The following is a 27315-nucleotide window of genomic DNA, read 5'->3' on the forward strand; positions in this document are numbered from 1 at the left end:
GCGGTCAGTACCTGTCGAAAGTAAGTTGCGTCCGAAGTCCGGTCGGCGTACTGTACGACGTAGTCGACGAATGACCTTTTGATGTTCCTAGAAGGCGGTTCCGCTCCAAGCGATGATTTCTGCGAAAGCATCCCAGCAGGAACTGCTTGGAGAGGAGTTTATTATGCTCTTTAACTGGGAGCATAAGCGTCTCAGAGTGCAGGCGACCATATGGGAGCTGCGTAATTAAGGACCGGCCGGCCGATTGCCTTGTATGTTGCCAAGAATGTTTCTTTGTCTTTTCCCCGTGTGCTGCCGGCTAGCGACTTGAGGATTTTGTTGCGGCTCTGTACCTTGGCGATAACCGCAGTCGTATGAGAAGAGAAGGAGCATAGACTGTCGAAAGTTACACCTAAAATCTTAGGATTATTGACAGTCGGATTTTTGACGCCGTCGACTGCAATATTAAGCTGAAGTCTATACTCCTTCGTCCAGTTTGTAAATATGGTCGCTGTGGATGGAAGTGTGAGATTTCGTGCAGTGAGAAAACGAGAAAGTTCGGAGAGGTAGCTGTTTACCTTCGAACACGTGCCATCGATTCCATTGCACGACGCCAATATCGTGCAGTCATCAGCGTACGAGGTTATGGAAACTCCCTCTGGTGGTTGTGGAGGTTCGAGATGTAGAAATTAAACAGTAGCGGGGAGAGGACACCACCCTGCGGAACCCCCTGTTTAATTCTTCTCAGTTTAGATGTTTCGCCTCGAAATAGTACGGATGACTGCCGACCGCTCAGATAGTTCATGGTCCACCTCTTTAACCCTGGAGAGAGCGTAGTTTTTTCAATGTCCTGCAGTAGCGTTGTGTGGTTGACCGTGTCAAAAGCTTTTGACAGGTCCAACGCTACGAGGATCGTTCTTTCGCAGGGTAGTTTCTGGTTGAGGCCGCGAACTATCCGAGCGTTTATGACGCTAAGTGTTGTGGTGGTGCTGTGCACTTTTCGGAATCCATGCTGGCTCAGGTGGTGAGTGAAGGTCGCCCACTTCTTCGAGTCCGAAGAGGCATGACCATTGAATTGAAATACAACTTGGTCGTCGTGTCTCTTTGGGTTAGACAAAGCCTTGACAGTAGCCCAAAGCTTACTCACATCGGTATTTTTCCAGCCGGGATGAAGCGAGCGGAGCTGCTGTGATCACCTTGCGGAATCGACGTTCGCCAACGCATACGTCCGTAGGAAGTAGCATTGAAGGTGCTCTCAGTAAATTCTGTGAAGCCGACCCAGTTAGCTTTGTTAAAGTTAACGAAGGTACGGTTGTCCACAAAAACAAAATCAGGAGGTTTCTCGATCGAGATAATTACACTGACATTTTACAATATCAAAGCTAGGCCACTATCATTATCTCGCTCGCGATCTTTACGTATTACGCTGAAACCGGCACAACTCAGAAGATCTGAGCGGCTGTTTAGTTTGGTTTCTTGGACCGCAGCTATCGATACGCGTTCCCGATTCATAAGTGCAACTATCTCCTCCTTCTTACTCTGGAGTCCGTTGCAGTTAAATTGAAGAACGCGGGTTTGTCGCGGGTGTCCGTGGATGATCCTGGGGGTGAGGAAGTGTCGTGTAGGTGATGTATGTTGCAGCTGCAGAACCCGCAGGGGCGGTTGTCGCACTGGGGTGTTGGTTGGCGACGCCACTGTTGTATGTTGCGGGGGCAGACTCCTGCAGCATGGAGCAACGTACAACTCACTCCACTCACGCGTGGTGGGCAGGCCGGAACACGTAGGGAAGTGACACCAGCCAGTGCAGGAATTGCACTTAATTGATGTGACGTTTCGACGTATGACGGTTTGACACACGGAACTGACTGTGCGAGGAACCAAGAATTGCTGATTTGGGACAAGTCAGAGTGGGAGCTATGTTGCCTGTTTGAGCTCCTGGGGACCGTGGAGGTCCTCTGTTGGCCACTCGGGATGAGTGCGGAGCGGCGCGCGAACTATGTGCAGATTGTACAGCCGTAGAGGCTAGTGTCGCAGTATTGCGTAGGCAACATGGGGCCACGTACACTGGTGGTCTTATAATTAGAAACGACTTTGCTGCATATAGTTTTCTTACTTTATTTTAAAAATTCAGATTGCCACATTAAAACTATAAATTGAAATCAACAAAGTAACACATTTTTTTTTATTTTAACATAAAAAAAAACAACATTAATTCTAGTTTTAAGAAAATGAGGTAAACACAAGGACCACCAAATTCAGTTTGGTCATATAATTAGAAACGACAGTAAAAACTTAAAAATATTTATATAAAATTGGAAAAATTTATTAAATTTTTAATAGTTTAATAAAAACATTGGTCTTGTAAACCAAAAATAAGACTATGTCTTTTAAAACTTCAAGAGAAAAGAAATAACTTTATCATTAATCCCCAAAATTAATATTTTAAATAAACTACCTCCTGAAATTATACAGCTCTTCTTATATTCTATTTTGTTGGATAACCCTTATTTTTAACAATATTGTGTAGCCTTCGCGGTAAACTTTGGATTAATTGTTGGCATGTTTGCACTGATATGCTGTTCCAACTTTAATAAACCATTGGAAACAACTCGTCATTATTTTGCGGTTTTTTGTCCTTAAGATCTCGTTTCACAATTTCCCATAAGTTTTCAATTGGGCTTAGATCAGGACTTTGCAATAAGCCAATCCAAAACATCAATATTTCGATCCGAAAGCCAGCTTTTCACTAACCTTGAAGGGTGTTTAGGGTCATTATCGTGCTGGAAAATGTAATGGACTGCCATATTCTCAAAAGAATATGGTTCCATTACATTCTACAGAATGTTTTTTATTTTGATGTTGGTCTGAGAAATATGCATCTGAAGTCAAAGCGATGCCATAAAATATCTCTGATCTGTAGGAATTTAAAGATAAAAAATCACGATTGTAGTGTATTTTCTATGGAAAATTTTTACATACCTTGGTCCAGTTAGGAACTGTTAATATTAAGGGCTAAAATTTTCAGGGCATTTTTTTTAGGGTTTTTCCAAGGATATTTCGTTACGGGATTGAAAAAAATTAATAGTTAAAACAAAAACACCCTAATATATAAAGTACAATCTGAATTTTCTTTTACAATAAATTTTTTGGCAACATTTATGTATGATATTTACTAGAATAGTTTTTTTTTTTGGTAAAAAGCTTGTATATGGTTTACATTTTCAACACAACTATGTCGTTTGAATAAGGAAATGTTGAAGTAGATAAATGTATACATATGAATACGTGTGAATTAATAATATAAAATTTAAATATTAACTAATTGTTAACTTACATTCTCCCATATAAAACTTTATTAAACTCTATGAAACTTTATAACACTTTATGAAATGTTCTCAAAACCACTGCGTACTTGCTATTTATTGTTGTTCACTCGCTGACAATTTCTTTCCGACTGTCCCTTTTATTGCTGCCACTTGCTTCATTTTATCTGACACTTGTTGGGCAACAGAGTTGCCATCGCTTACATTCGGCTTTCCTGACCCAATGTGGTGCACTCGCCTATGTTACTCTCATCTTCGTCGTCTATGTCGTCTGAATCATCTGGGGGTAAAATGCCCCAAATTTTAAGTTGATGTTATGCAAATACGGCTTTGTAATGACGTTGTGTTCGTTCGGCATGAGGTAAGTCTTCAATTACATAACGATCATTTGGCAGGACTTTGGTGATGACGAACGGTCCTCTGGATCGTGGTTCTAATTTAAGTGTTGTACCGGAGCTTATTTGTTCGTTTGTAGTCAATGCGATATCACCTTCTTTGCAAGTCTTCGGTTGATTATGCTTTGCGCCGTATAGCTTCTTGACTTGTGCTCTTACGTCGTTTATTCGTTGAGCGATATAGACTCGTAGTTGCTATAGGTCGGTGTCGTTTATCAGGTCACCATCATCGTCTTGAAGTGCCTGGATAAGTTGATTCTGCAGGATGTCTCGTGGCATGTACCCATAAAGTAGACGGAATGGTTTATTCGGTATAGTATTAATGCTCCATTGTATTTGGCGTAATTTGACGTCCCATCGTCTTTCGTCATCAGTAGAAAGCAAGAGCATGGATAGGATAAGGCGGTTAGCTCGTTCAGCGTGTCCGTTAGCGCATGGCGTGCGCACTGCGTTGAGAATATGTTTGACGTTGTTTTCGTTGCAAAACTTTTGGAACGCTTTTAAAGTGAAAGCCGTTCCTCGGTCGGATATGATACGCTCCGGCATTCCCAGATAGACGTGATCTCCAGCAATACCGAGATTACATGGCTTGATGCGGTACTCTTGACTGCTCGTAGGATTATGAATTTGGTAAATGAGTCTACAATTACCAACACATGCTCGTTGCGTTTTGAACTTTTTGGGAACGGACCCGAATGATCAATGTGTATTGTTGTAAACAGTATAGGTTTAACGTTGTCGTAGTGATATCGATCCTCACGTCGTTCGCCAGGGGTTTTATTTAAAGCACAACCCACACATGAGTTGATGTAGCTCTTTACGTAATTGCGCATTCGAGGAAACCAGAAAAGATTTAGAATTCGTTTTATTGTTTTGTCAACACTCATATGACCTGCCTTATAGTGGCATTTGTGGAATATTTAGAACCTTAACTGCTTCGGAACAACCCACAGTAGTTCGTTGTCGTATTTTCGATATAAGCGACTCAGTTCAATAACGTAATCGGTATATTTTGGTTTCACCTCATTCTGTATTTCGTTAACGATGTTTCTTATTTTCTCATCTTGTAGCTGAACACTAAACAACCAATCTACCTTGTCGATAATCATCTTGGAGATCAGCGGTATCTACTTCGTGCACGGTTCAACGCATCGACATGGGCCATACGAGCAGCTGGTCGATGTTGAATTTCTATGTCGAATTCTCAACCACCATCGGGCAATGCGTGGTATGAGCTCTCGTTTCTCCATCGTTGTTCGTAGAGCGCTGCAATCGGTAATAACTTTGATCTTCTTTCCGTATACGTAGTATTTGAATCTTTCCAATGATTCCACAATCGCTAATGCTTCGAGTTCATAGCTGTGGAAACGTTTCTCGTTGTCTGTAGTGGAGCGACTAAAGTATGAGATTGGGTGCAGTTGTCGATTCTCGGCTTGCAACAAAACGCTTGCAAGGCCGATAGAGCTTGCGTCTGTATGTAGTTCGTGTTCGGCTTCGATGCGAATGGTTGGTTTCGATGATAATGCGGTTTTGAGTTCGTTGAATGCTGACTCTTGCTGATGCCCCCGTGCAAATGCGGTGTCGTTGCTTAGCAATTTGCGTAACGGCTCAGAAATAATGGAATAACCAGCGACGAAATTTCGGAAGTAGCCACTGAGACCTAAAAACTTGCGTACTTCTGTGACATTTCTCGGCTGTGGAAAACTTACGATAGCGTTGTTTTTGACGTTGCCCGGACTGATGCGTTCGGGAGTTAGCTGATGTCCCAAAAATGTTATTGTTTGTGTGCGTAGTATTTTGAGTATACGAGAAAGCTTTGTATACATTTCGTCGAAGGAATTGCTGCCAATTAGGATGTCATCTATATAATGCAGCATGTCGCCCGTCTCCACTCGTCTTTGGATTTCTGCCATGTGTCTATTAAACACAGCTGGTGCATTCTTTAGACCAAACGGCATGCGTTTGAACTCATATAAGCCGTCTGTTGTGATGAAAGCAGTGTATTTCAGACTATCGGGTGCCATTTCGATCTGATAGTACCCACTATTCAAATCGAGTGACGAAATGTATCGGAAGCGTTTTGCTTCATGTAGCCGTTCTTCAATATTCGGGACTGGAAAATTTTCTTTCTTTGTCATCTTATGAATTCGTCGGTAATCGAAACATAACCGATCACTTCCATTTTGCTTTTTGACTAAAACCACGGGACTTGCGTATTCAGAGGTCGATTTCGTCATAAATTCACGCTCAAGTAATTCTTCAATCATCTTGTTGACAATATCACGTTTCTGTTCTGGGATACGATAAGACGCTTGAAATACGGTGCGATTGCTCTCAAGTTCGATGTTAGCTTGAACTACGTAAGTTTTGCCAATATCTTTCAGCCCACTGGAGAAAACATCGGTATAGCTTGCCAGAACACTTTACATCTTATTTCGTTCTCCTTCATGGCTGAAATTGGACATTAGTTTGGAAAAATTGCTCTCAGTTATTACAGTCGTCTGTACTACTCCTCTGCTTCCGAATATTGTGCGACCATTTTCAACTTTCAGCGTAATGTTTGCATTGATGATAACATCTTGACCTATTAAAACGTCTTGTTCTAGTAACTCGTCATCAGCGATATAGGCTTGCGTCTCGATGGTGATATCTATGGTAATAGCCTTCGTGAACCCCTCCGCAAATGCCCTTTACTTGTAAGCAGCATTTAACGGCTTTATCCTCCTCTTGGTCGTGTGAGATAAACATTTCTCTTCCCATCTACATATATGCTTCCACTACTCCATCGACTCAGTCAATAAATTGCTCTACCGTAATGCTTGCGTTATTCATTGGGTAAAATTCCGACAGGGTATTTGCAATCTCTTTTACTGACGCGTGTCGCATATTCCCGTTCTTTGAAATATTCCCGTTCACAGAAATATTCCCGTTGCTTTGAATGCGTGTTGTAACGTTGTTGTTAGTTGACACCGTGCTGTCGTCGTTCGTTGAAATAGCGTCAGTGGCGTGACTTTGAACGCCAGCGCCGTCGTTGTCTGCGACTGCGCTATCCTTACTAGCTGCGTTTTGTACCGTTTGTACCTCTTGCGTACTGGCTGTACCAATGCCGTTATTTTGTGCTTGTAGTAGCTGTACCATCATTTCGCGTAACTGCTTCATCTCCTGCCGTAGTTGTGCCACCGTTGATATCTCGGATGACTCCTCCGTAACGTTGATTTCTTAGATGTCCACCTCGTCGGACTCCTCATATGCGCTAAGACGTTGCAACAACTGATCCCGCGTGCCACTCGTCGCTAACTGCCTTTCCCGTAGCAACTATTTTAATTGTTCCACTTTTAAAGGCAAACACTTGAAAATATTTTCACAACAATTTTCGGGAACATTTCATTTACAGCAGCAAACTCGTTCACCCAACATTTTGTGATACATTATTTGTTTTGAACTGAAATGAGTGCAAAAACTGTTCTCTGTTTATACATGACCATTAACGAAGAATTAACATAATGTTCCAGTTTAGTACTTCCTGATTCCAATGCAACTTTTTCTTTTGAGATCGAATTGCACTTACCGGAAATTCGCCTAAAATCGTGAAATTGTCTACCTAGCGCCTGAAATACGCATCTCATGGCAAAATGTATAAAACAAAAGTTATTAGTCACGTCATTTGCTACCGAAATGGTTGTGATCATGGCCGTAGGACGAACCGTTCCCGAGAACCGTTACGAGCGAAAAGGCGGCACGCCACAGCGCAAGGTGAAAATCGGCTGGCGGCCACACTTCTTGACGTTGATTTCGCCGAGTGCTATCACTCACATTCATTCTCCTACGCCAAAGGACACGTTCGGTTAGGTCTCCACACAAATATTTTTTCATCGAGTTCCTTCACTCTTGTCGGTGATTTCGCCGAGTTTTATCACTTACATTCATTTCCCTGCGCCATACGACACGTTCGGGGACTGGTCTCCACATAAATATTTTTTCATCGAGTTCTTTCACTCTTGTCGATGATTTCGCCGAGTGCTATCACTTATATTCTCTCAACAGAACACAGAACTCAAAATGTCTTTATCTAAATTTAAATTTAGACAGAAATGTCCTGTGTTTGGCATATATCTGTACAATCTCTCTGAGTCCCAATTACCTACTTACCAGGATGTTCTTTTGTGTTATCAGTTTGAAAGATTTCGTATAGGGCGACTCCGAGGCGACAACTATGAAACTAGAAGTAAAGAGGTTACAGAAATAGTTGCAAAAAAGGTTGAAAATACATTCAAAAAGTCATATATTCCGATAGTTTCACACACCAGAGTTGTACAAATGCTCACCACATACCATAAGAAATTTCTGACTCTTAAACAAATGTTTTTAAGGAACCCAATAGGTTTGAGCTCTAAAAGACCGACTTTGTCTCTTTTGCCGGAAAATTATTTGACATCGCTGCTTGTAAATGCATTTGTTTTTCTTCTTGCACTTGTCCAAAGGAAAGGAAAGTTCCTATCAATGAACAACCATTTCTCTTGGACCAGAGAACCAGAAGAATTGGTCGCATTGGAAGTGTTGATCTACCTGAAACAAAAAAGATTACAAAGAAAAATTAACGTAAAGAAAAGCTTTCAAAACGTCATTCAACATCAACACTTACCAGAAAAGTATCAGCTAGAACACGTGACCATTCAGATCAGCCAGACTCTCAAACAGACGACAACAATGTAGGTGCGTCGCATATGGATTCTTCCAAAAACGACTCTGATGATGTATTTTCTCTTCCATCCTTTAAAACCAAACAAAACACACTAGTATTAGAACACACTGCTTTAGCTGCCCAAAGATTTGGAGTAAGTGATAGAGCAGCGGCCTTGATTGTTTCATCTGCTTTTCTGGATGCCAAAAAAGCAGGTTTGATAACAGAGGATCAGGCTAGCTTTGTCACTGACAAATGCAAGATTAGTCGGGCAAAAAAAGTGTTGGAGTTAAGCTCCAAAACACCGAAAGTATTGACTCTGTATATGGGCTGTATTTTGACGGCCGCAAAGACAATACACTTACACAAGTCAGCGAAGGTGAAAAGTACTACCGCGACACTGTCAAAGAGGAACATATTTCTCTTATAGTGGAACGTGGTTGTCAATACTTTGGCGACGTCACCTCTCCTTCCGGGTCAGCTGAGGATGAAACGCAAGCTATATGGCAACATTTACAAGACAATTCAGTTGATGTGGAACATCTAGAAGTTGTCGGTGCTGATGGCACCAACACGAACACAGGTTGGAAAGGTGGAATCATTCGGAAACTAGAAGAAAGAATAGGTAGGCCATTACAGTGGGTTGTTTGTCTTCTACATTTCAACGAACTTCCATTTCGTGCTCTTTTCGAACACATAGATGGTGTCTCAAAGAGTCCAAATACATTCTCTGGCGACATAGGTAAACTGCTCCCTGATTGTGAGAAATTGCCTGTTGTCAAATTGGAAAGTTTTCCATCCTGCCAATTACCTTCTGAGGTTATTAATCCGACCCAACTTAGCACAGACCAAGCTTATCTCTATAAAATATCAGAAGCTGTTATTTCCGGTCAATGTTCCTCAGATTTAGCGTCGATGCATCCAGGTAACATGTGCAAATCTCTCTGGCTTACCTGTGCAAATAGAATTCTGAGATTATACATTTCTACTGACAAACCAACAAAGGAAATAAAGATTTTGGTCAAGTACATACTTACAGTTTACTCACCTTTGTGGTTCTCAATAAGATTCAACAGTTAAATCAAAGATGGCTCGCGCCATCTCTATGCTGCAATTCAAAGGTCGAGATACTTACTTTCTAAACTGCGCAAGGTTGTCGATTCATCCATTCAACAGAATGCTTTCTTTGCTCTTCCAGAATACATTCTCCTTAGTATGATAACTGACGAACGGATACGAGTAGAAGTCAGAAAGTTGGCCCTTGACCGTCTTCTGGAAGCCAGAGAAGCAGAGTCTGACACTGTAAATGGAAGGGTTAGGTGTAATAAAGTGCCAAAGCTGAATTTCAAAGCTATTAATTATTACGATATGATTAACTGGAAGACTATTACTTTGACTGTTCCACCAGTTCTTTGTTCAGTTTCTAACGAAGAACTCATAAATAAAAGGGCTGTCGGGAGACACTGCAGAGGTATTGAAATTTATTGAATTCCCCTCTCACACCGTGGCAGTCGAGAGAACCGTCAAACTGGTGACAGAGGCATATTCTAAAGTTATTGGCCCCCAATCTCGTGAGCGTTTTATACGCTCTACACTGAAATCTAGGCAACAAGTGCCAAAGTTTAGTACAAAATCTGATTTTATCAATAAATTTGACACAGATTCAGACTAAAACAAGCCTGACATATTGCTGGTTGGTTGGGTTGGGCTTGGGAGGAACCCGAAGAGCAGCCACCTCCACGCGGTGGGTTCTGAGTGATCAATACAGGTTAGCTGAGAGCTGCAAAAATTTTCACCTTGCGCTGTGGCGTGTGTGTGTGATCACATATACCATTTCGGTAGCAAATGACGTGACAAATAACTTTTGTTTTATACATTTTGCCATGAGATGCGTATTTCAGGCGCTAGGTAGACAATTTCACGATTTTAGGCGAATTTCCGAAATTTCATAGCCGGAGTTGGGGTTGAAGATGCAATCCGATCTCAAAACAAAAAGTTGCATTGGAATCAGGAAGTATTAAGGCAACTTTTCCGCACTATTAGAAATCCCGAATCGTAAAGAGTCCGGAATCGACCCACCCTATTCTCTACTTTGCGATGCGTTTGTTCTTGCTTATTCATCTTTGGTATAGCGCATTGTATTTCACACTGGGACTCACCCAAATCTAACAGCATATGACGTATTGTTGCATGGTATTCGTACGATCCACGATTTTTTAATAACGCCATTAACGACATCTTTAAGCTTTTTCTTAATTATCCTGTGAATTTGTTACTATTGGTGGCAGATTTGAGTTAAGTTCTTTGAATGCTTCTACAACGGCTCCCATGAAGCTTTGTCGCAATTGTACAATTACTGCTAATGCAAGTTATAAGATTTGCCGAGGAAATATGTATGGTTGCATAAAATTTCAATAATATATTTGCAAGTTATTTGACACTCTTCAAATCATTTACGATGATTCAATTGCGGCAATTTTTAACGGATTCATTGTCAATATTCTTACACATTCAAAAATTTCGTATGATGAATGGTGCTACTCGTACAATAGAGTTTTCCATTTCAAGACAAAAAGTTACATATTGTATAGGTATAAGAGGTGAAACTTTACAAATGTAAGTACATATTTGAGAATTGGAAATATGTGTGGCTGCATAAAATTTCTATAATATATCAAATATATGTAATAGTTTTTATGACAATTGTTCGGTTTTTTAATAAAATATTTGCTACTTACTTGACACTCTTCAAATCATTTACGATGCTTCAAATTTTTCTTCGAATGACGATTCAATTGCAGCAATTTTTAACGGATTCATTGTCAATATTCGTACACATTCAAAAATTTCATAAATTCTCTTACCATAGAGTTTTCCATTTCAAGACAAAAAGTTATATATTGTATTGGTATAAGAGGTGAATCTTTACAAATGTATTTGTGAATTGGTTACCCCCGTCTTGTAGGGTTATAGTTTTGTTCACCTAACGGTTTTAGGTATCACCTAAATCTAAGCGAGATAGATATGGGCTTATATATGTATATATAAATGATCAGGAGGACGAGAAAAGTTGAAATCTGGTTGACTGTCTGTCTCTCCGTCCGTGCAAGCTGTAATTTGAGTAAGAATTGAGATATCTTGATGAAACTTGATATGCGCGTTCCTTAGTAAAAAAAAATATTACTTCATAGATGGGCGTAATCAGACCACTGACTCCCACAAATCGCAATTAAGCGAAAACATATAAAGTGCCATTACTAAGCACTAAATTAAAATATAAAGCTGTAATTGGGTAGAGAGGATCGCAGAAGCAAGGGGCACCTGTGGGAATTTTTTTTTTTTTTTAATGTGGGAGTGGCCCCGCCCTCTAACAAGTTTAATGTACATATTTCCTCAACCTTCTTGAACTATAACAATTAAATGAGTACAAATCTTATAAGAACTTCTACCAACAGTGTGAAAATGGATGAAATCGGTGGATAGCTTTGCTCACTCCCCATATAACGGCGCAATAAATCAATAACTAAATACGCCGGAGACATTAAATTTGGGCGTGGGACCAACCACTTTTTGTTGAAATACCATATCTCGAAGCCCGTCCAACCGATTTCGACAAAATTTAATTCGTGGCATTCTTCTTACATTTTAAAAATGGACGAAGTCGGACAACAATCACGCCTACTTCCCATACAACACAATTTTAAATTCCACTTGATGCGTTCAGTTTCCAGTACATAAATCAAGAAGAAATTAATATAACGATATAAATTCGATTGGACGAATCATATCGTCCAATAAAAACTGGGCCCGAATCGCGACACACGTTAACGAGCGAAATTTATGATTTTTTTTTGTTTTCGGATCGTTGTACTCGCTATCGAATAGGCACTTTCGAAATTTGAAATTTTCTCATACGATAACGAGTTCTCATTTGTACGAAAGAATCGAAATTTCATTCGTTAGCAATTTGAGAAACGTTATAGCACAAATTAAATAAAAAAATTTGAATATATCAGCTAAAAATAATCCGAGGGGCAAAATGTAAGTTATTTTTCATTTATTTAGTTTATTTAACATGTAATATAATTATAATTAATAATTTAAGGGCCAATGTAAACAAAATAAATATGCGTCAAAAAAATTTGATGAGTGACTTTATGCTACAGCATCAGGACTTTGCAAAAAATATTTTGCCTAATTGTGGGCAAGGCAAAGTTGCAGCAAATAAGCTATGTGAGGCATTGACTTTAAAACTAAACGCTGCCGGGCCACCGATGAAAGATACTAAATCTTGGCGAAAAGTAAGATCAATAAAATAATAGATGATTAAAATAATAATAAAATACAAAAATAGGTATTTGCTGATCAGAAGCACAACATAAAAAATTAAATTTTTTTCAACAAAGCGTCGAAACAAAGGACTGGTGGTGGTCCGTACGAGAAAAAGCTATTAACTGCAGCAGAAGAGCAACTCTTCCAAGCTACGGGGATAGATGTTGCTGTAGAAGGGTTGACCGTAGTAAAATCTTTTGGAAATGTACAGCCCGAAGAAGGATTAAATGAGTTGGTAGAGATGATTGTTAATAGCAAGGAAGAAGAAGATCCGACACCATCCACCAGTCGCAGTGCGGCAAAATCATGTAAAGCGAAGCCCACTGTCCAAAGTGAAAAGCTTTCTCTTTTAAAATGCAATTTACGCGCATATGAAGTAACGCAAGCGCAAATAAATAAAAATATTGAGAAACTACTTGCTCTAAAGGAGAGATCTCTCCAAATAAAAGAAGAGGCACATATTGCAGATATGAAAATAAAAGCTGTGGAGTTGCAGATTAAAACTCATGAGCTTGATATTTTAAAGAGAAAAATTCATAAATAAATACCAATATGTACTTATATAAGATATGTTAATTCCAAGTTCTTTATTCAAAATATATTTGTTAAAATAAAATATGAATTCAAATGTTGTTGGAACGTTTAATTCAATTATTATCTAAAGACAACATAATATGATCTCTAATTTTATGAACAATTTTAGTTAATTGAGTCTCATTTCCGGTATATATTTCTGTATCATTGTTTTCATTTACAAAATATCTGCAATATGTTGAATTTTTAAATTGTATGCAGATGTTATGCAAGGCTACACATACATTGCCGAACTTTGCCATCTTTTCAGAACTATACAGACTTCTTTTATCATTACTTGAGAATTTTCCACCGGCCTTTCAGTATACCAATGGTTCGTTGAACAATACAGCGTGCTTTTGCATGGATTTCATTAAACCGTGCTTGGCACGAGCCAAGTTCGGGGTTTCTAAATGGTGTCAAACACCATGGTTCCAAAGGATATCCAGAATCTCCTGTTAATTGAGAAAATACGTAGATATGTCTGTAAATATATTTTGCAGCTGTATAAGTGCATATACATATTACCCAAAAGCAAGACTTTCAATTATATGCTTCCTCCAAAAATCTCCTCTGTGCAGAATGCTACCATACAAAGGAATCGTGAGCGGCTCCACCATATTTTTAAACAATAGCTAAAATTCGATGTTCGTAATCACAAATCTGCAAATATATGTACATAAGAACATACATACAAGGTATGTCGCAAAAGAAACAGGACTGTTAAAAAAAACAACAAAAAATTTATATTTTTCAAAAGTTATATTTTTTTATTCAAAGTAGTTTCCTTGTGCTTCGATACAGCGTTTAGTCCGGTCAATTAGCATTTCAAATGAGTGTTTAAGGTCATTTTGGATAGCTGAAATGTTCTGAAACCAATGTCCTTTCATGGGCAAATGAAGTTTTCCAATTATTTTTGACTTCTGAAGACGACCGACTTCTGATCGTCACAGAGGTCCTCACGACCTTCTTGGAATCGCTTAAACCACTCATGCACATTACTACGGGATAGGCACTGACCACCATAAACTTTTTTCATTATTTGAAATGTTTCAGTAAACGTTTTCCCAAGTTTAAAACAAAATTTAATATTTGCTCTTTGCATTTTACGACCGACGACCAAAAGCTGCTGTTACTTTTTGATTGATAACATCGATTATAGTTATCCAATTGCCTTAAAATTTTTACGAAATGTCAACAAGAGATCAAACATTTTATTTCATATACCCACCAATAGGTGGCGCCACCAGAAACAGTTACATTTAAAAAGTTCTGTTTCTTTTGTGACAGACCTTTACGTTTATGTCCGATTTTGATTGTATAAAAGTTATCCTATTTTCCACATATTTTTTCAATGAAGAGGGTTGCCGCCGAATCCAATGGAGAACAACTGTTGAGTCACTCCATAAAGTGTAAGCCGTATCTTCCATTTGCAAGGCGCGACGTATGTTGTTCATAGTTGTAGTTGTCGAGGCGGGGGATAGTCGTTTCATTCAGTGGAGCAACTCTTGTTTTTGCGGTAATCAGAAATGTATGTGATCCTCCGTCAGCGCTGGTGTTTCGTAGGTAAATAACTGTGGCGTAAGCTTTGGTACTTGCATCGCTGAACCCATGTAGTGTCGATACAGAATGTTCTTTGATCCTCAGCCATCATTTTATTTTGATCCTTCCGAGAGCCTGTGGATTGTTCCGGTATTTCATCCAAGTCTCTCGAAGACAGACAGTGGATCATACAACCTTGCAATATCACTCAAAACAATCCGTTTAATAGGAATTGTGTCAAAGTTATATACCTTTACCTTGAAGAATAACGTATCAGAAATAGGATTCCAGTGAAGGCCCAATACCGTTGTGCTGGAATCGGTAAAATTTATCTCCGATGCTGACGCCTTAGAGCCACTGATTCCTTCCAGAGTCTGGACGCAGTTGGAGTTCCATTTATCTAACTCAAATTTACCTTGTTGAAGAATGGCATCAACGTCCCGTGCACGATAGATGGCCAGTTCTGTCGTGTGGACACTTTCCAAATAATCATCAACATAAAAGCTATGAAGAATGCTGTCACGTGCGGCGGCTGCCCGGCTGACGTCAGCGATCACTTTCGAATTATCGTATGCACACTGTCTCAATGACCTAGTAGCATTGAAAGGACTGTTTGCAAGAGTTCATTAGGGCACTCCCTCCAAAGGATCTGTTGCCATTTTCGATTCCTAGAATCCACCATTACCTGTCGGAACATTTTTTTGATATGGGCTGTGAGAGCTACCGAATACCGCCAAAATCGATGAAGTATGTCAAACAGGTTGTCCTGTAGCTAAGGTCCACTTATTTGCGTATCGTTAAGAGATACTCCGTTCGTTGTTTTAGATGATGCGTTAAACACTACTCTGAATTTAGTCAAAACAGCATGGTGAGGGATGTAATAACAGCTTCCCATGTCAACTGGAGGAGCATCGATTGCCTCCATATGTCCCAAATTAATGTATTCCCTCATGAATTCCACGTATTTCTCCCTCAGTATATAGTCGTTTGCCAATGTTGGCTCTAGTTTTAAAAATTGCCGAAGTGCCGCCGAATGTGAATTTACAAGTGGAGGGGCATCAGATCGAAATGGTATATGGGTTGAATTCGACTAGTTCGATGCTACTGGACCTAGCACTATCCATCTCAGACGGGGGTGTAATGCACATGGTTCGTTATGAGAACCGACAACAACATCGTTTAATACGAGAGCAGGCCAAATATCTGCGTAAATCAGTAGTTCTACGGGACCTGGTATACCGAATGCCGCATCAGCTAAAAAAAATCCCTTAAATGATGGCTGGTCCTGATGTCTATATTAGTAGAAGGACTCATAGACATGATTGAATCAATGATGTACCCATCGAAGCTGATCTGGAACTTCTCGTCCACCTGAGACTGCATACTAACTCTGACAACATCTTTGGTACGGGTTGAAAGGCTTTGATCAATACCCTCGACTTTAAACTCGCACGGACTTCTAGGAAGATTCAAAATAGTTACTAATGATTGGCAAACGAAGCTCACCTAGGAACCAATATCGCAAAGTGCTCGACATTCCTTTAAGTATCCCTTACAGTCAGCAAGAAGCACGTTTGCCGTGGCTAAAAGAATAGTCCGGTCACTCTGTAAGAGAAATGACTGGACGTCGCTCCATGGTCATTGCTGTCGAGGAAGTACCTTTGGAGCCACCATTGGCGCTGTAGCCGACGCTCCAGGAGTAAATCTGGCGGAAGTACCTTCAACGCTCCTCTGCTGGGGCCTTCTACATAGAAGAGTTTCTATTGGCAGTTGAGACATAAACCAGGTGGACGGTCGCGATTACGATGACCGGCCTTGAGGCAATTGAAACATTATGATGCCTGCTTCACCAAGTCCCAGCATCCCTCAAGTTGAAGGTTACGAAACTTTTGACATTTCGTAATGCGATGAAACTCTTTATAAGATGAGCAATTCGTTGCTTTGTCAGATGCTACCAACGGATTAAGAACTTTTCCGGAGTTCATAGTCAGATGCGCCTTCACGACACGACTGGATGTGCGTCCGCTTGAAATATGTGAAGTAATTGGCGACGATGTCGGTAGGTTAGCTGCACACCGTTCCACGAACATTATCACTTCTTCCATTTTCGGAATTGCATTGGATTTTAGGCTCATTCCCCACTCGGTTCGAATAACAATCGGTAGTTTCGGTAGTAGCAGAGGTACGGCTATAGCATCCCACCGTCTTACAGGCACATTCATCAATTCAAGCGCTCTGAAGGAGTTACGTACACTATCCAAAAAATTAAGTAGCGTAGCTCGAGATTCAGATGGGTGGGTTGGTAAGTCTAGAAGATGCTGAACATGTTCTTCCGAAAGAGTACGGGGATTGTCGTAACGTTGTTTCAGTTCAGCCCAAACTTCTTCATACCCACCTGTGTACAAGCCACCGACTAATGGAACATTTTCCGCCTTTACATATTGTCTCAATTTTCCCAGTTTATAAGTGGGCTGCAAGTCACTTCTGTTGTGAACCAGCGTCTCAAACATATCCTAAAACGCTAACCAATTGGACGGTCCGTCAATTGGAATTGGAATTGGTCCGTCAAAGCTTGGAATGGAGATGGTATCCAGACGCATGTCTGGTGCATGGCTGCATCCCTGGTTGGGAAGTTCGCTAATCGCTGACATTTTACGTTTTAATTTGATGCAAATGTTGTTGAAAATCTCCTCCGTTGAAGCGAGCAAATCATCATGCTCCGCCATCTCGCCTCCATATGCGCTGGACACGAGGGCAAAATGGTTGTCCATAAAACGAGAGAAATGTTGTCTGGCACTACCCAAGAGCTGTTCACTTTCAACACAGTCTGGATGGTAGTTCTGTGCTTGAACTTGCGTCCAGATGCGCAAAATAGATGTGCGTGCTGATGTACGCAAGATTAATGCTGACATATTACCCGCAATTTAAACGATATACACAGTCCTCACAGGAGGCACCAAAAATGTTTAGGATTGCACTAAACGCTCAAATTAACCCGTATGACGTATATGTCTGCACTGTAATAAAACCACGATTCAACTTCAATATAAATTTATTTCACCTGTAGTTGGTACTCTCCAAGTACCATCCAATCCATTTGACCGACAACTGAGAACAATGTTAGGCTTAACTCAAGCTTATATAGCAAAATAGTATGGAAGCGAACTGGCGAAAATAATAATGTGTTATTGCATACGGGACAATGGTCTGACCAAAGAACAGTATAATCGTATGATGTGCCAAGCTAAAGCGCATCACCTGATAATCGTGCTTCTAGTTGTTTTTGTATACTGCACAATGGTCTGACTAAAACAACGGTAGAAATGCCGAAAGGAAAATGAGTCACCTGATCATGATGATGCCAGATAGGGCATCGTGTACCTGGATAATGGTGATGCCCAATTGCGCAGTATAAATCATTTAAATGAAGTGAACTTATTATTAATCGTTAACAGTGAGCAAGTCAATGTTACAGCAAACAAGCTATGGGAGGCATTTACGTTAAAACTTAACGCTGCCGGGCCACCGATGAAAGATGCTAAATCTTGGCGAAAAGTAAGATAAATGAAATATTAATAAAGTACAAAAATAGGTATTTGCTGATCAAAAGCACAACATAAAAAAAATTTCTTTCAATAAGGCCTCGAAACAAAGTACTGGTTGTGGTCCGTACGAGGAAAAGCTATTAACTGTAGCAGGAGAGCAACTTTTTCAAGCTACGGGGATAGATGTTGCTGTAGAAGGGTTGACCGTAGTTAAATCTTTTGGAAATGTACAGCCCGAAGAAGGATTAAATGAGTTGGTAGAGATGATTGTTAATAGCAAGGAAGAAGAAGATCAGACACCATCCACCAACCGCAGTGCGACAAAATCATCTATGCGAAGCGAAGCGATCGAAAGTGAAAGCTTTCTCTTTTAAAATGCAATTTACGCGCATATGAAGTAACGCAAGCGCAAATAAATAAAAATATTGAGAAACTAATTGCTCTAAAGGAGAGATCTGTCCAAATAAAAGAAGAGGCACATACCGCAGATATGAAAATAAAAGCTGTGGAGTTGCAGATTAAAACACATGAACTTAATATTTTAAAGAGAAACATTCAGAAATAAATACCAATATATACGATATCTTAATTCCAAGTTCTTTATTGAAGATACATTTATTAAAACGAAATATGAATTCACATGTTCTTGGAACGTTTAATTCAATTATTATCTAAAGACAACATAATATGATCTCTAATTTTATGAACAATTTTAGTTAATTGAGTCTCATTTCCGGTATATATTTCTGTATCATTGTTTTCATTTACAAAATATCTGCAATATGTTGAATTTTTAAATTGTATGCAGATGTTATGCAAGGCTACACATACATTGCCGAACTTTGCCATCTTTTCAGAACTATACAGACTTCTTTTATCATTACTTGAGAATTTTCCACCGGCCTTTCAGTATACCAATGGTTCGTTGAACAATACAGCGTGCTTTTGCATGGATTTCATTAAACCGTGCTTGGCACGAGCCAAGTTCGGGGTTTCTAAATGGTGTCAAACACCATGGTTCCAAAGGATATCCAGAATCTCCTGTTAATTGAGAAAATACGTAGATATGTCTGTAGATATATTTTGTAGATGTTTAAGTGCATATACATATTACCCAAAAGCCAGACTTTCAATTATATGCTTCCTCCAAAAATCTCCTCTGTGCAGAATGCTACCATACAAAGGAATCGTGAGCGGCTCCACCATATTTTTAAACAATAGCTAAAATTCGATGTTCGTAATCACAAATCTGCAAATATATGTACATAAGAACATACATACAAGGTATGTCGCAAAAGAAACAGGACTGTTAAAAAAAAACAACAAAAAATTTATATTTTTCAAAAGTTATATTTTTTTATTCAAAGTAGTTTCCTTGTGCTTCGATACAGCGTTTAGTCCGGTCAATTAGCATTTCAAATGAGTGTTTAAGGTCATTTTGGATAGCTGAAATGTTCTGAAACCAATGTCCTTTCATGGGCAAATGAAGTTTTCCAATTATTTTTGACTTCTGAAGACGACCGACTTCTGATCGTCACAGAGGTCCTCACGACCTTCTTGGAATCGCTTAAACCACTCATGCACATTACTACGGGATAGGCACTGACCACCATAAACTTTTTTCATTATTTGAAATGTTTCAGTAAACGTTTTCCCAAGTTTAAAACAAAATTTAATATTTGCTCTTTGCATTTTACGACCGACGACCAAAAGCTGCTGTTACTTTTTGATTGATAACATCGATTATAGTTATCCAATTGCCTTAAAATTTTTACGAAATGTCAACAAGAGATCAAACATTTTATTTCATATACCCACCAATAGGTGGCGCCACCAGAAACAGTTACATTTAAAAAGTTCTGTTTCTTTTGTGACAGACCTTTACATATTCGTTAGTATGTGGTCTACAAATCCAAATATATAAATGCATAGGCTATGTATTTATGAGTACATACATGTGTATATGCGACTTACTATCATTGAATTAAGATTGTGGTATCCTTTTCTGTTGAAAAACATATAGTATGTTCATTCACAGTTGGTTTTTGAAGGCCAAAATGTGTACCATCAATACATCCCATAACTAAACATTTGTATATTTATGTTTAGCATCTCTATTTAGTCGACAAACATACCTCCTGGAACTTTCCAACTGAGTGTTGATAGCCTCCACTCGCCAAAAGAGACAAAGTGGCCGCTAGTTGAAGAATTGGTGGTACTGCGGTTGATAAATGCCCGTTAAATTCTATTTCCAATAGGATGAATGTAAATGCGTCTTTAGTCAGTCTAAACCGCTTCCTGAATCTGTAAATGATTTAAAATAATAAGATCTATACCAAGTTAAACGGTGTAATTAAAAATGTGCTTACGCTGCTTCAGGTAAAGCTATGGGATTACTTTTGTCACGAATCCTGGACCTTATGGCCATTTTTGGTGATGTTCTTCATCTAATCAGATGAACTTGAATAAAAAAACACGTTAGGGAACTTCAAGGTGGCTTTGTACAGCATATATCGGCCAATATGTGAATCATTCCTATGAAAATAAGAAAGCGTGTTTTATTCACAACGGTAGAAGTGTTTGCATCCATACAGGGTTTGTCCGGAAAGTAATAAGACTGATTTTCTCCCGTCGCGACTGTACTTCGGAGCGTGCGCGCACCGACTGGATTCGGTAGAGGGCGTTCCTAGCTAAGGACAAACATTTTCGCGCGACGTGTTTCTGTGAGTGGTGCAAACCAAAATGCAGCGTTCGTTAGAGCAGAGGTACGCGATTAAATTATATGTGAAACTCGGTAAATCTGCGAGAAAGACGTTTGATATAATCAAGCAAGCTTACCCAAATGTTGTTTTAGAAAGAAATAGTGTGTTTTGGTGGCACCAAGGCTTTTTGGAGGGCCGGGAAGAGGTCGCTGATGAAAACCGGAAAAATTAGCAAATCCAAAATGAAAAGGATTCTCATTGTCTTTTTCGACATCAAAGACATCTTCCACCAAGAATTTGTTCCTCCTGGACAAACCGTCATGACGCCTTCAATGCTTGCTTGACCTATTTTGAAAGTTTTTAAAGAACTGTGACGTTTGGTTCAATACATTTTTTTAAATTGAGTCAGTCCTGTTACTTTCCGGACAAGTTTTTTTCTTTTACTCATGTATTTTCTGTATATATTTTGATAATTTTGGATTATTTACAATTGGTTTTCGGTTATCACTCTAAAAACTTATTTTCATTGATTGAAATCTTTGAAAATTTTATTTTTGAATCAATCGATTCAACTTTCTATAATCCGATCATGTGAGCAAAAAGGACTAATTATTTGACCAAGTTTTTTACAGAAAAACAAAAATTGTATGATGAAACAAATTTGTAAGAGACACAAACTAATGGAACGGAGTTATGTTATGTGACTAAAATTAAAAGGTATGTTGGTACATATATTAGTCTCTTGCTGTAGTAAATATTCCAACATTACGCATGGCAGTGTAGATAATTTTACACAGGTCCTTGCCAAGAATTGGTTTGAAAGTAAAAATATATAAAAATTGAATGGAATGCTTCCCCCGGCGGGTACTGCGTCGAGTACTTTCAGAGCTGGAGTGTTTTCGTTGTTGTTGTTTTAACGGAAATCTAATCCCCGTTGGGATGGTAAATGTCATTTGTGTTGTCGTCGATGTCATCTAACGGTAGGCCCAAGAAACGTGCTGTTTCGACGGGGTCGGACCAAAGGGAGAAAGGTGTTAGATGGGTGGGGTTTGTGGGGCATGCAAAGAGGTGGTCAGTATCATGCGGAGACTCGTTGCATGCAGGACATACGACAGCCGGTTCTACGCACCGGAATTGACTCGGATTTCATCCGACCAAGGGCTGTTCTTTCGGCGATCTAACCCCGTTTGGATCGGTAAGTGTTAATTTGGAGTGTTTTCGTCCATCCGGACGACATGACCTAGCCAGCGTAGCCGCTGTTTTTTTAATTCGCTGAACTATGTCAATGTCGTCGTATATCTCGTACAGCTCATCGTTCCATCGAATGCGATATTCGCCGCGGCCAACACGCAAAGGCCCATAAATCTTTCGCAGAACTTTTCTCTCGAAAACTCGCAACGTCGACTCATCAGTTGTTGTCATCGTCCAAGCCTCTGCTCCATATAGCAGGACGGGGATTATGAGCGACTTATAGAGTTTGACTTTTGTTCGTCGAGAGAGGACTTTACTTTTCAATTGCCTACTCAGTCCGAAGTAGCACCTGTTGGCAAGAGCAATCCTGCGTTGGATTTCCAGGCTGACATTATTGGTGGTGTTAATACTGGTTCCTAAATAGACGAAATTATCTACAACTTCAAAGTTATGACTGTCAACAGTGACGTGAGAGCCAAGGAGATAATTCGTCTTGCCCTCGTTCACTGCCAGACCCATTTTCTGTGCTTGCTTGTCCAGCCTGGAGAAATCAACTAACGGAGCGGGTGTTGAGGCCGATGATATCAATATCATCGGCATACGCTAGCAACTGTACACTCTTAAAGAAGATGGTACCTTCTCTATTTAGTTCTGCAGCTCGAACTATTTTCTCCAGAAGCAAGTTGAAGAAGTCGCACGATAGGGAGTCGCCTTGTCTGAAACCTCGTTTGGTATCGACCGGCTCGGAGAGGTCCTTCCCGATCCTGAGGGAGCTTTTCGTGTTGCTCAACGTCAGTTTACACAGCCGTATTAGTTTTGCGAGGATACCAAATTCAGACATCGCGGCATAAAAGCAGCTCCTTTTCGTGCTGTCGAAAGTAGCTCTGAAATCGACGAAGAGATGGTGTGTGTCGATTCTCCTTTCACGGTTCTTTTCCAAGATTTGGCGCATGGTGAATGTCTGGTCGGTTGTTGATTTTCCAGGTCTAAAGCCACACTGATAAGGTCCAATCAGTTTGTTGTCGATAGAACTTTATATGCGCTGTTGAGGAGGCTAATCCCACTATAGTTGACGCAGATTGTGGGGTCTCCTATTTTATAGATTGGTCATAGCACAGTTAAATTCCAATGGTTGGGCATGCTTTCGTCCGACCATATTTTACAAAGAAGCTGATGCATGCTCCCTATCAGTTCTTCGCAGTCGTGTTTGAATAGCTCGGCCAGTAATCTATCGGCCACCGCCGCTTTGTGTTTCTTCAGACGGGTAATTGCCATTCGAACTTCTTATGGTCAGGCAATGGAATGTCTGTTCCATCGTCATCGATTGGGGAATTGGGTTCTCCTTCTCCTGGTGTTGTGCGTTCATTGCCATTCAGCAGGCTGGAGAAGTGTTCCCTCCATAATATAAGTATGCTCTGGGTATCGGTCACTAGATCACCTTTGGGGGTTCTACAAGAGTATGCTCCGGTTTTGAAACCTTCTGTAAGCCGCCGAATTTTTTCGTAGAATTTTCGAGCATTACCCCTGTCGGCCAGCTTATCAAACTTTTCGTACTCACGCATTTCGGCCTCCTTCTTTTTCTGTCTGAAAATGCGTCTCGCTTCCCGCTTCATCTCCCGGTATCTATCCCATCCCGCACGTGTTGTGGTCGACCGTAACGTTGCGAGGTAGCCAGCATGTTTTCTCTCCGCTGCGACACGGCACTCCTCGTCGTACCAGTTGTTCTTTTGCACTTTCCGAAAACCAATGGCTTCGGTTGCAGCTGTACGTAAGGAATTTGAAATGCCGTCCCACAATTCCCTTATATCGAGTTGTTGACGAGTGCTCTCAGAGAGCAGGAGTGCAAGCCGAGTAGAAAATTGTTCGGCTGTCTGTTGTGAATGCAGCTTTTCGACGTCGAACCTTCCTTGTGTTTGTTGACGTGCGTTTTTTGCTGCACAGAGGCGGGTGTGAATCTTGGCTGCAACAAGATAGTGGTCCGAGTCGATGTTAGGACCTCGGAGCGTACGCACGTCTAGAACACTGGAGACGTGTCTTCCATCTATCACAACATGATCGATCTGGTTGGTAGTTTTTCGATCCGGAGACAGCCATTTAGCTTGATGTATTTTCTTGTGCTCGAATCTAGTACTACAGATAACCATATTTCGGGCCCCGGCGAAGTCGATCAGCCTCAACCCATTTGGGGATGTTTCATCGTGGAGGCTGAATTTACCGACCGTAGTGCCAAAGATATCTTCTTTGCCCACCCTGGCCTTAAAGTCGCCAAGCACGATTTTGACATCGTGGCGGGGCAGCTCTCATAGGTGCGCTCCAAGCGCTCATAAAAGGCATCTTTGGTCACATCGTCCTTCTCTTCCGTCGGGGCGTGGGCGCAAATAAGCAATATGTTGAAAAACCTCGCTTTGATGTGGATTGTGGCTAGACGTTCATTCACCGGGTTGAATGATAGTACTCGGTGACGGAGTCTCTCTCCCACCACGAATCCCACACCAAACTTGCGCTCCTTTATATGGCCACTGTAGTAAATGCCACAAGGACCTACTCGTCTCTGTCCTTGTCCCGTCCATCGCATTTTTTGAACGGCGGTGATGTCGGCGTTTATTTTCACGAGGACATCAACCAGCTGGGCAGCGGCACCTTCCCAATTAAGTGACCGGACATTCCAGGTGCATGCCCTTAATTCGTAGTCCTGCTGTCACTGCTGATAGTCATAACTTCAAAGTCGTAGATGATTCCGTCTATCTTGAAACCAGCGTAAACACCACCAACAATGTCAGCCTGGAAATCCAACTCAGAATAACTCCTGCTAACAGGTGCTAGATCGGACAGAGTAGGCAATTGAGAAGCAAAGTCCTCGACGAACAAAAACCAAACTCTATAAGTCACTCATAATTCCCGTCCTGCTATATGGTGCAGAGGCCTGGACGATGACAACAACTGATGAGTCGACGTTGCGAGTTTTCGAGAGAAAAGTTCTGCGAAAGATTTATGGTCCTTGCGTGTTGGCCACGTCGAATATCGCGGCTACGCTGGCTAGGTCATGTCGTCCGAATGGACCGAAAACCTCCAGCTCTGATAGTATTCGACGCAGTACCCGCCGGGGGAAGCAGAGGAAGGGGAAGACCTCCCCTCCGCTGGAAAGATCAGGGGAAAATGACTAAGCTTCGCTTAGAATCTCCAATTGGCGCCACATTGCGAAAAGAAGAAACCATTGGCACGCTGTAGTTAACTCGGCTACAACTGTTTTGAGAAAATTTAATTTAGGTGGTATCTACATTAAACCTGTTAGAGGAGGGCGGGGTCTTGCTCTGATTCTGACCATTCTCAATACCAATTACCTTTGGGTGCCAAGGGATATTTATATTTAGTTTCATCAAGATGTCTCAATATAACACTTAAGCAATGTATTTCACGGCTTCAACACTCTATTGTTTTATTTATTTCGAAAACATCTATAGAATATTATTCTTTAATTCTCAATTTGATCCGAGTAATAGTTTTGGAGATACAGCTTTAAAAAGTTGCCCACTTGAGGTCAGCTATATAGTCACTCAAAACTTTAAACGCGTTTTTCGCAAAACTGGACTATTCAACCTATCTTAATATAATTTTACCCAGGTCTTCGAGATATAGGGTGTTTTCGAGATGCCAATCCCGATAGCAGTGTTGCAAGTTCTATTGTTTGATATTCTAAGCTAATGAGTTTATACTATTGTAAAGCGTTGTACGAAATATAATGGGTTAATCCAATTATGGCGACTGCTACATTCAATATCTCTTGATCGCGATGGTTTTTTATTCTTTTGAAATTAAGTAAAATAAATAATAAATAGTTCACAATCCATATTACTAAATATATAAATATTGAACACATTTTATGAAAAATTAAAAATCACGTGATCTTTATACAGTTTTTTATAATTAGTTATGTTAAAAATTTCTGGTACCCAAAGACTTGTTTGGGATCCTCTTGGAGCTATGTATTTGTGTTTACGGTTATTTGTTTTTCATTTTAATCATTAAATCTATAAGTATTTATCGTAATTTTTTTTATAAACTCTGATTTCCATCCAGTAGGAACAATAGCAAAAAATAAAAATTTCGTCGATTTTCTTCCGAAATTTTGTGTAAACATGTACGAAAATTAAAGCCAAAACCTTTTAAAAATATTTCCTTCAAAAACACATTTTGTCTCGAATAATTAATGTTAATTATTCCTTACATATTTTCCTATATTAACCTCTCTGTGGTACAATAATTTAATTTTGTTAATTAAAATATTTATTTTCAGACGGCATCATCCTAACCAAAAGGAATATTTGAAAAAACGAAAACAAAAAAAATTGCAAAGGTTCAAGGAATTAGAGGAAGAGCGAGAATATGACAAAAAGAAATGGCTTAATTTCACAAGTAAGAATCTGAAGAAGCCAGGAATGAAAGTCAAGAGTATATTTGCGTCTCCTGATACTGTCACAGGGCGCGTCGGCATTGGAACTTGTGGTGTTTCGGGAAAAGGAATGACCGACTATACGGTTGGGGAGAAATATCGTAAAGGTTTCTAAGTTTAATTTGTTGAGATGATGATCATGCAAATAAAAATAAATAAGTTTTGATCATGTTTTTAGTAAGATTGTATGATTATAAGAAATAATAACAACATGTATTGCTATGTGTCGTTGTTGTAGTAGGAATTGTTCTTATGTCAGTCTTTCCTAAAAAGTCGGTGTTCATATTTTTTGCAGATGTTGTTGTTGTAACAAATATTTAAACCCTGTTTTGGTGAAAGCGCAAAATCAATTTCCATCCAAGTGTCTTTACTGTAGGTCCAGGAAATGGACAGTTTCGACGGTGCCAGACAATAAGGAAAGAGGTGTTAGGTAAGTTGGTTTGAATTGGATAGAGATAGTATGTCGATTTCATTCGGCACCTGGACGGCGTATTTTTCAATGTCGTTTGAGACGGTAATCACGACAGCAGTGGCAAATTTATCAAAGTATGACGTTTAACGTGAATTTTTAAGCGCAATTTATGCAAAAATGTTGCCTTTAA

The 27315-nt window shown here is 40.0% G+C and overlaps 1 protein-coding gene across 1 annotated transcript in view; it reads left to right on the top strand.

Annotated features, from left to right (window-relative positions):
- Window positions 1-26890, top strand: part of LOC126764159 (survival of motor neuron-related-splicing factor 30) — a 39727-nt gene extending 12837 nt beyond the window's left edge. The window contains exon 3 of the mRNA XM_050481953.1: window positions 26558-26890. Within this exon, the coding sequence (XP_050337910.1) occupies window positions 26558-26828 (271 nt within the window). The 3' untranslated portion in view covers window positions 26829-26890. The remainder of the gene's footprint in view (window positions 1-26557) is intronic.
- Window positions 26891-27315: the final 425 nt, after the last annotated feature.

The sequence above is a fragment of the Bactrocera neohumeralis genome, unplaced genomic scaffold, assembly GCF_024586455.1.
Source record: "Bactrocera neohumeralis isolate Rockhampton unplaced genomic scaffold, APGP_CSIRO_Bneo_wtdbg2-racon-allhic-juicebox.fasta_v2 cluster09, whole genome shotgun sequence".
Classification (NCBI taxonomy): domain Eukaryota; kingdom Metazoa; phylum Arthropoda; class Insecta; order Diptera; family Tephritidae; genus Bactrocera; species Bactrocera neohumeralis.